Genomic DNA, 10445 nt, shown 5'->3' with positions numbered 1-10445 from the left:
GAAAGGAGAATCCTGTTTGCTCAAATAAAACTAAAGCCTTGATCACACCCCACCCACCAGAGCTTTGGGCTAAGTGCCTTGCTCAAGGGAACATCAGCAGTGGTTAAAGGTCCCGGGAAACGGATCTTAGATATTTACGTGAAGCTAGGGAGGGACTTATCCTGAATTTCGATTGGCATGCGCTCACACAGGAACCACCCTTCCACCTCGCCTGATTATGGAGACGAGTGCGTGCTGAGCTGGCTGCTTCCGCTTAGCCCTCTGTTAGCTTCAGTGGAATAAATAATAATTTAATTGCTTGTCTCCTCTCGACTCTCCAGATGTTATCAGACCAAGCGGATCATGCTATGCTAGCTGGAGTCATCTCACAAGGGTTATTAAACATAATACATCCAAGTCTTTGAGAGAAGCATTTTTTTTTTAGCGACACTGCATCATGTAACAGGTGGGGGAGGGGCCTTCGTGCAGGATGAGCCATTAAAGTTGTTTGTGACAGGAGGAGGAAAGACGGGCATACAATAAATGCGCGTGGTTCTTTCAGTTGTTTTTTAATTCTGTTCCATTTTATTTGTTTATTTCTCATGAAATTTTTTTTGGGCCTGTTGTTTGGACAAAAGAAGCAATTTGAAAATGTAATTTGAGGCTTTTTTGACTGAACTGTTGAAGTTAGAGAAATAAACCATACATCTAGAATGAAAGTGCTGGAGCGCTGACGTAAAAGCAAACAAACTATATTTTGTAGCAGCGAGCGCCAGAGGAAGATCTTTACCTTCCAGATTCGCTTCCCTGACGTCCTCGCTAATGACTTCAAAGGTATTTTTGCTGTGATTTAATAGCAGAAACACATGAAAGGTTCAAAGCCAGCACAATTAGATCATTAGGGTCTTAAACTCATAGGACACTGGCTCAACTCCTTCTTTTATTAACTCTAAATTTATTGCTGGGGGATTTATTGATGTGCAATATTTGATTTTTACAGTTTGTTTTGAAGTTAGTGTTTAGAGATGATGTACACACATTGTCTCACCCCACTTGCACTTTTATAGTCAAATCAAATATCGCCAAACAATGAGAGATATGTTGAAACACGCGCTTTGTTCTAACTGTCAATGTGCTTTTAATTATAAGTCACTGAAGCCAAAGTAAAGGAGGTTCTGTATCTGTAGAGAGAGTGTGTGTGTGTGTGTCTGTGGTTAATTAATCTCGTCTGATTAGACTGTTTCGCTGATGTCTGTGGTAGCCGTTATTTGGGCTCAATCTGGGACACTTACGGCTCAGTTATGGCACTAATATGGTTTGTATTTGGGCCAAATATTGCTAACAGACAAACTTTCCTGACAGACATTTCTGTCTAATTTATGAACTGAACTTGTTTGCCGAGACACTTTCACCTCCACCAAGGAGGTTGTGTATTCTGAGGCCATGACGCAAAAACGACAAGTTTCTTTTCCTTGTTTTCTTTACGTTTTGACATTCTCCTCCTCGTCGGTCGACCACATTCTTCACACATGTGGTTAGAAACACTTAGTGATGGTTACTGTGAGAACTGACTTTACAATGAATGGTGTTACCATGGCGAAGAGGCCATGTTTGATATTTTGCCACAGAACTTGTTGTAACTGGACTCCACAATGTCTAATCTTTTCATGTTAGAGTCCCGACTCAAAGACATCTATGAGGTGAATTTAAGTGATGGGAAGTAGGTCTGATGTAACTCACATCATTTGATTACCATTAAATTGAGCGTCTTCACCTGATGTACAGCAACATCATACATAGTTGATGTGTGTTCTCTAGCGCCACCTAGTGAATACAGGAAGTAATATTTGCATTGTTAAGCAATGCATAGACTGATCCTTTATGCAAAATTCAAATATCATCAGGTTTCACCTCCCTCTCACACCAGCAGGCCACACACTGCGATGTTCGTGTGTGTGTGTGTGTGTGTGTGTGTGTGTGTGTGTGTGTGGGGGGGGTCCACTCTTCGTGGCTCACGCCTTAATTAGGGCCCAAGCACGTAAGTACCAGGGGGCCAAAAGCTTTCTTTGACGTAGGTATGTGCTCGATGTCAATCAAACAATACAGTATTGATGTTCATTTTCATGAATTCTTTTTTTTTTTTCCTTATTTGTGCTCTCTGAGTGCACTGCTAGTCATAAAAAAGCTTTTCGGAGGATTTTTAGGAGAACTCTTTGTTTAAAGGAAGCCAGCAACAGTTCAATACCACATCCTTGTATAAATACTGGAGAAACTCTTAAGTCAACATGGAAATCATTTTAATGGGAATTATATTTTGACGGCATTTGTGGATTCAGCGGTGAAAACAAGTCTGCTCTCCATGTGAGCTCCATGGGAAACTGAACAGCGCCTCTTTCGCACCTCCATTCAAGATGAACAGTTTAGTAGGGAAATCTGCAAAACACATTATGGCTGCTCAGGCGACTTTTGGAACTCACTTTGTTCCAATCTGAACCGAAGAAGCACACACGTGATTTCTTTGCTGGATGAGACTGATCATTAATCAGGTGTGATTGTGCACGGTAGCACTTGCCTTGTTTTGTCATAGCTACCACAAACAGCTTATTGCTCGATGAAAGAGAAGTCATTAGACTAGATGGGAATAACACATGTTGTATTTTCTTAAAGGCCATGTCCTATAATGTAGCATGCAATGTTCACACTTAAAATATATACCGCAATTAATCCGTAAACACATCATAAGCTCTTCTGCTAGTCGGTGAAGTCCAGCAGCCATCTGGACTATTTCCAAAAACAGCACTTGTGGGGGAAGAAGGGAAAACTCCCCCTCGACCCCAAAGAAAACCAGGAAGACAGATTCATGTCAGTCCTCATGAATGTTTTACATCCTGTTGAACAATGTGGCCTTTGTGTATACAAGCCTCTTCTGCTTACCTATAGCATGGAGGTGAAGGGTCTGCTTGTTGAGCCTCCATCGCCTCTCCTTGACATCTTTCAGACCTGCCATGTCAACCAGAGGAGATGCTGTGAGGTTTATTTAAATTCATCTCCTATTCACTCAAAATACTTTTCTCACCTCACACCCACCCACATTTTCATTATCATCGTGAGTGTTATTGTTATCTCAGCGTTAGCATGGTACAGCCCTCTTCGAATGGTTTCGGTCAACAAGGCTCTCCGCGGGGCCGGGCCCCTCAGTGAGCGTGTGGTCATTTACCCAGATTCAGGCTGTCACTCTTCGCCAAGTTCACGGCTCCCTGCGTTTTCTCTCGTGGCCTCTCTCCCCTCGTTGATGGAGAAGATAAGCATGTTGCATACCAAATCAATGAGCTGAAAAAAAAGGAGATTCTGCTCAATGAGCCAGATGTAAATAAATGTTGAAAGCAATATAGGGTCCTGCGTCGTGGAGTCCACTCGTTGTTTTATTTGGCTGTAAGTGCGGTGGCTCGGTTTCATTCGGGACCTGAAATGCCTTCTCTAATGTTTTGTTCAGACCTAGAATTATTTAAAGCCAGCACAGATTGAGCCTCAAACATATAATATCTTTCCTCCCAAATGGATTTGGACAGAAGGTCATCTGAGGTTGGAGGTGACTTTAAGTTAGTAACAAAAAATTCGTCTTCATCCTTGTTAGTTTTTATGATCCTGTTCCTATTAGTCAAGTTTAGTGTATTTATACTTTACTTTTAGTCCATAAAAATTGGCCTAGATTTCTTTGTGATGAGCCTCACGTGCCTCTTCAGCAGCTGATACCTCCACCGAGGTGGAAATGTTTCCTGTTACACAGAAATTTTAAGGCCGATTTCCTCCAAATTTGACCGAGACATGTAGCAGGGGCCAAATGAGAAGCCATAAAATTTCCCGTCAAATTAGCATCGTGATATTTTTGTCCATCAGGTTTGGCTGAGTTTACTTTCCTGGAGGCACGTGCTCCATGAGTGCCCTTGAGTTTTGTTTTGTTGGTCTTAGGTCACTTTCACACCTGTAGTTTGGTGGACTGCATGTTGCCCGTCTCGTCACCTTGTCAAGAGCAGGAGAGGCCATCTTTATTCCACGGGCACGTCTTATTGATCTTCCCTCAGGATCTGCATTGTCAGATGCTCTATAAAACAGTTTAAGGGCAACACAGAGTTCACTTGCCATATTATCACGATTAATGTGCTTATTATAGCACGGGTTAAAAAAACTCACCCACAAGACACTGAGGTGACCTTCCTTACATGACACATTAACATGGTTGATCTGCACCAAAATTCCAACGAGCTTTCACACCAGCCCGAACGGACTGGATCATCCAACTGTAAGACGCAAGGTCGGTGTCGTGGACCAAAGAGCTCAGGTGTGAAAAGGTCTTTTGACTAAAATGAGAATTAATTTGAGGCTGCACGGTGGTGCAGCGGTTAGCACTGTCACCTCACAACAAAAAGGTCTCAGGTTCGAGTCCCGGCTCAGGCATGGGATCTGTGGAGTTTGCATGTTCTCCCCGTGCCTGTGTGGGTTCTCTCTGGTACTCCGGCTTCTTCAATTGGGGACTAGGCGGATTGGATACTCTAAATTGACCATAGGTGTGACTGTGAGTGTGAATGGTTGTTTGTCTCTATGTGTTGGCACTGCAATGGACTGACGACCTGTCCAAGGTGAATCTCGCCTGTAGCCACTGGGATAGGCTCCAGCCCCCCCGCGACCTTTAACAGGAATAAGCGGAAGAAAATAGATGGATGGAGTATTAATTTGTTACATTTTATAATTTGATGATTATTCTCCTTTTCCAGGTTCAAGTCCGTTTAATTATTGTCAATTTCGGTCTAGTTTTCATTGATGAAATTAACAATCTATGCTTCTAAATGATTTGCAGGAAAGCAAGAAGTTAGCATCATTTAAATAAATACTTTTTTTTATTCTGTTATTGGCTTTTTACAGGTACAAAGCATACAGCATGTTATAGTTTTATCAAAAGTGGAAAATACTGATGTTACATATGTAACAAATGTAAAAAATAAGTCTTCAATCTTACTTTCCCCGAAAGTAAGAACATACATTTCAGCATATGAAAATATCCATAAAAACACAGCTTAAGTAATTTAAGTTAATAAACAGTACAAAAATGTAGAAACCATACATGTCAAAATAATGGACAAGGACACCAACAACAAGTGACTCCATGATTGCTCATGAAATTAAAAAAAAAAAAATGTACACAAATTCATAGTGTTTTAGTTTGGGTCATGTTTATAAGATCCATAAATCATCATTATTGTTGCCTGGAAAGAAAAAAAAAACTTGGCTGGTGAGAAAAAGCCAATGTGGTCTTGTGACAAATAGGTCTAGCCCCCTAAACCTCCTCCACTACGGAACGTAGGCCAGAAAAGGAGGCGAAAAAGGTCCCTCCCATACTGCAATCCTCAAATGTCTGTAAGGCAGGGGACTTGATAAATCGTCACGCTTGGAGCAATTAGCCAGTCTTCAGTGAGAAAACACACCACGGCAATAACACGGACGGAGGGAAGGGATCATAACACCGGTGTGATCTACAATAACGTGCAAGCAAAACGGTGCGCTTGCTTTCACACGCAGGGCTGCATCCTGTCCCCTACAGGTGCAGTCAGATCAAACACACATGCTTCCTTTAAAGTGAATTAAAAATCTACCTCTAAAAAGAAAAAAAGAAAGAAAAATGAAGCGAACAGGAGTTTCTTTTGCTCTACAGCCCATTGGAATTCTCTTCCTGTGAGTGTTAATTTTATCTCCCGTCTTATCTCTCAGCTGTGAGGTTTTTGGAAAGGAGAGGCAATACTGGTAATAAAGAACAGAAATGTTTGATCAAGATAACAAGAACGGGGCTAAATTGAATTCAGACACAGATTGTTTTTTTTTTTAATCCCCTTTTCTGAGCCATTCTGTGTCAGTGGATATGATGAATGCTTGATTGTACAGTTGAAGTTGGTTCTGGAAAAGACTGGAAAACTATTCCAAGGTGGTTAATGACAAAACCTGTCATGTTACATGTGCCATTTTGCTGCCTTACTGCATTGAAAGTCGTCTTATAATTTTGAATTATATGAAAAACATGTAGTCCAATGTTCTCTCAAAATATACAGTCTTCCTTTTTACGGAGAACATCACCATATTCTACACCTTGTAATAAATAGTCTCATACATATTGTTCAGCTTCTCCTTCATTAAGAATGGTCACCGAGCCATCCCCACTGTTCATTTCAATGTCCTTCGCCGCTGCATTTTCAGGAAGCAAGGCTAAGTCCTTGAACACATCTACATAATGTCCAAAGCCGGGGCCCCAGTTTAAAAGATTGTCCCAATTGAAGCCCCCAGCTTGTTGGCCCAGTTTGTGGGGCAGGGTGTAGTGCTGGTCAGTAGGGGGCAACTGGGGTATCCCAGGCCCTCCTTCTGCCCTCCGGCTTGAGTACCGCCTCTGCTTCAGCCTTCCTCCGTAGTCCTCATCGTCAGCGTCTGACTCGTTGACTTGCGAGAGCTTCGGAACCCTGGAGCTGTAAGACACAGGTTTTTCCCGGTCATACTCCATCTCAGAGCAGGTGAAGGAGTCATGTGAGTCACTTTCTGAGGAGGACTCTGGGGCAGGAATGCCGTCGGCAGGGTTGCGGACCCGTGACAGCGGCCTGCGGCAGTCCTCTTCTGAGCTGGAGCGCCCATGGTCAGCGCTGCAGATGCTGGGGTTGCGTGGACGTGGAGTGTTCAGCCGCTCCACTTCCTCAATTGACAGCCCCACAGGAGGCCCCGTCTCCAGGGGAATCTGCTCAATGGGCTGTTTCAGACGACTGCCTGGCCGAGAAGTGTGGCCATGGCTGGCCATGGTCTGCGGGCTCTTGCTGCGCCTCCCCAGCCGGGTGGCGTAGTTGAACATGGGTGGTGGCTGACACATGTCATTGTGCAGGTCCAGCGGACTGCCGTCACGGCGAGCAAGGTTAAGTTCCCTGGTTGGAGTGTTTCTGTAAAAGGAGGAGGGCTTGGTGAAAGGGGCTGGGGAGTGTCTGGAGAGAGGATTCGGGGTTGGGCAAGCTGAGTGGGAGTGGCTAAGCGGGGTGGACCTCAGGGCTTGTGTGTACTGAGGCTGGTAGGTGTAACTTGTTGCTCCCAGGGGTAAGGGGGACTGTCTGGCAAAGCCCAGCGGGCTGTGTCTCTGGATGGAGAACTTGGGTGTATGGCTGCGGAACTGCTTGTAGTGTTGGATAATGTCTGCGTCAGATGGGGCGATGCTGCTGGCATTGTCAATGTCATAGTGCTCAATATCAGCCTCTGGTCCATTACAGGGTGCACAGGGAGCACTGGGGACAGTCTCATTGTTGTGAGGAATGTCTGTTTCATCATAAATCAGATATGGGTTCTCCCTCTCAATGATGTCAGGCTTTGGGTTCCCTTCCGGTTGTTTCCGTACCGTCATGTCATCTCCATATGGTGGGATGTTATCTGGGTCATCAAAGGCTACATTCTCACTACCCTTCTTCTTTTTCTTTTTCTTCTTCTCCTTGGGTTTCTTCTCCTTGGGGTCCTTTGGCACTTTGGTCTTGTTGCGGTCCTTGCAGTGGTTGCATAGGATCAGGCTGAGCACCACCAAGGCCAGGACAGTCGCACAGCTGCCGACAATAGCGGGCACTGCCCAAATAGGTAGGACCATTACATCTGTTGTGGGGCTTGGGCTACAGACAAACCCTCCATTGTTGGCTGTCTTGCAGATGGTACCTTGTGGGCACTGGACACCTAGACAGGCCACCAGGGTCTCACAAGTCTTGCCTGTGTAGAACTCAGAGCAGATGCAGGTGAAACCTGAGTGGGGATCTGGCACACAGCTTCCATGGTTCTGGCAGGGACTAGAGGCACAGTCACCAGGTGGGACACACTGGTATGTGTACCACTGGTTTACACACATTAGGCCGTCCCAGCATGGGTTGCTCTCACACAGGTTGGGGCCTCTGCAGCCGATCTTGACGGATGAGCTGGTCTTTGTTAGAGTAACAAGGCTGTGTTCTCCAGTAAAAGGCAGGTTCTCCCCGTTGTATTTCACATAGGCCAGGCAGCCATCGAAACCTGCAGATGAACATGAGAGAAAACTGGTTCAAATAACAAGAAACACCCATCAGCAGATACAAGGACGTAACAGTTGCCCAGAGGGGAGTCATTTCCGATTGCCACCAGACTGATGGGTTTTCAAAACATCTGATTATGCCAGATCCCTGGCTTTCAAATAACAGGAACTGGAAGCTATATAATCAGGGCTAAAGGAATTTTGTTTAGATGAGTAATTGGTTCAAGCTTAGGACAGAAAACAGTGACATTTTCTTGTGGAAAGCACCTTTTTGAAAAAAATCAAAAATGGCCCAAATCTATCGCAAGCCAATTTGACAGAAGAAATATGAAATATTTTCCAAAACAGAGAATCCACCGTCTGAGCCACTGTAGCTTGGAGACGTACATCTGGGTTGGATGAATGTCCCTGTGTCTAATTCAATTTTGTTTTGCTTCTTTTGCTTTGTGTATTGTCTAACAGTACTGCCTCCGAGAGGTAAATAGATTTTTTATTGAATTTATCACAATGCAGATTAACTCCATTTGTGTCTTATCATTAGCTCTTGAAAAGTGGGTACACAACGGCACACAGCTGATCAGACACACATTGAGGTAACGGTTGGTTAACCAGCAGTCTGCCACAGATCTGCAAGCTAAGTCTGTGTTTGTTTTGAAATATGCCACAGTCCTTGTGCAAAAGGTCAACTGAGAATTCATATTGTTCATTTTTACCATATTAGTCCATTGCAATAAGTTATTTTTTCCCCTCCCCTGGAATTCTGAAATTTACTGTGTTGCATTACCTCCCCCTGGAAACCCCCCACTTCACCTATTACAAACTGTTCTCAACTCATGCTCCAGGATATCTGATCTGTGATTTAAGTCCAAACTAAGATGAGTCCATGGAAAAAAGACGCAAATGCCAAAAGTCTTCAAAGGCAGGCGCTCCAAGACAAAGTCAAGTTAAATTAATATTTCGTACATGATACTCTGATAAAGAAACATTTATTCAACTACTGTAAATTCAAAGCAGAGATTTCAGGACACTTTCACAGTCTTGTTGGATGATCACCAAATATGGGCAGCAGTCAGAGCAGCAGACTATTAATTCATTTGGGAAAAAGAGGTTGCTGGATTTATAAAGGTTCACAAGCTCACATACACATCGTGTATGTATGTATGCGTACTCATGCAGTATGTGGGAAAGGTAAAAACCCGGCTGCATTTGTAATTTACAGAGTGTTAAGCGTGGGTGTGTTATTTCTTGGTCAAATGCCAGTTTATGAGAGCTTCAGCATGTGTGTGTGCACAAAGAGTGTAACTACACAAAATGTGCATCCACACACCTACAATTACACGAGATAGACAAACAACGAGGGATTGATTATCTTAGTTTTTGGGTGTAAAACACGAGGCATGAAATTTTGGACTTTAATTTGACAAGGTTCTGAATAAACAGAGCAATAAAAGAGATATATATCTCTAAGCACACACGAAGATTGTCTAAAATCTGATTTATGCTTCCTCGTCAGCGCAGGCTGTTGGGCTCCTCCCTCCAACTGTTACTGTACGTCACGGTGATGCAGACCACAACAGCTGTGACAGGTCAGCTTCGTAACATCAAATTTCCTCCAACACATTTCGACACTTCATCCTCTGCTGGTCTGAGCTTCTTACCTTCATTTTTGTAAATTTAACTGTTTTTATTGGCTCAGATTCTAAAATTTAACCGCCACCTCAGTACAACTCTACAACAAACCGGACACAGTGGCATAGACATCCCGCTGGATAGAAGCGACACAAACACACCAGCGTAGGAGAATAACATGCTCGCTAGGCTATGGGCTCCATGTAGTGTTGAACTGGCTCGAGGAAACCCAAAATCACTTCCATCTTTGCGGCAAGCTATTAGCTAGCAGCTTTCTGACAGGAACAGGAGCCACTTTCACCACATACACCAGGAAAAACAACATTCACTGAAAAGAAGATGGTTGAAGTCTTTCATGTTTTCCGGTTGGTCAATAGATCAAAATGTCAAAAGAGAATAAGGTACTATTAGCACTCAGTTATGGACAGAAACAACAATGCTATTTTTAAAACCTGTGACGACGACATATTCCTCCCCAACCCAAACACTCTCCAACCTCACCTGCTGCAGTTTTTTGCTGAGCAGGTCCAGATGGGATCCCTCCCAGGGAGAAAGTTACAACGCCGAGACCTCCGAAGTCCTGGGTGGCGTGCTGGATGACCTTTGGGTTGTTGCTGTCCACCTGGATCACAGTGGCCGAGCTGTTCTTGACCAGCTGGAGCGTGTGCCACTGACCATCAGACAGCACAGTGTCTCCAATGGTACGCTCCACTTTACCCCCGACACCCGCGTCAGAGATGTAGTGGATGTTGCCGTTCCTCAGCTGCAGGTAGAGATG

General features: G+C 44.0%; 1 protein-coding gene across 2 annotated transcripts in view; it reads right to left on the bottom strand.

Moving 5' to 3' along the window:
• Positions 1-4891: 4891 nt before the first annotated feature.
• Positions 4892-10445, bottom strand: part of fat4 (FAT atypical cadherin 4) — a 115209-nt gene continuing 109655 nt past the window's right edge. For both annotated transcript variants that reach the window (XM_086222287.1, XM_086222288.1), the window contains 2 exons: positions 10169-10430; positions 4892-8040 (listed from right to left, as the gene is read on the bottom strand). In XM_086222287.1, coding sequence (XP_086078413.1) covers positions 6131-8040; positions 10169-10430 — 2172 coding nt within the window. In that variant the 3' untranslated portion in view covers positions 4892-6130. The remainder of the gene's footprint in view (positions 8041-10168; positions 10431-10445) is intronic.

The sequence above is a fragment of the Aulostomus chinensis genome, chromosome 13 (genome assembly GCF_037954235.1).
Source record: "Aulostomus chinensis isolate RoL2024-O1b breed Wild chromosome 13, RoL_Achi_v1.0, whole genome shotgun sequence".
Classification (NCBI taxonomy): Eukaryota; Metazoa; Chordata; class Actinopteri; order Syngnathiformes; family Aulostomidae; genus Aulostomus; species Aulostomus chinensis.
The sequence above is the reverse complement of the archived record's forward strand: the minus strand, read 5'-3'. Positions and strand labels throughout refer to the sequence as shown.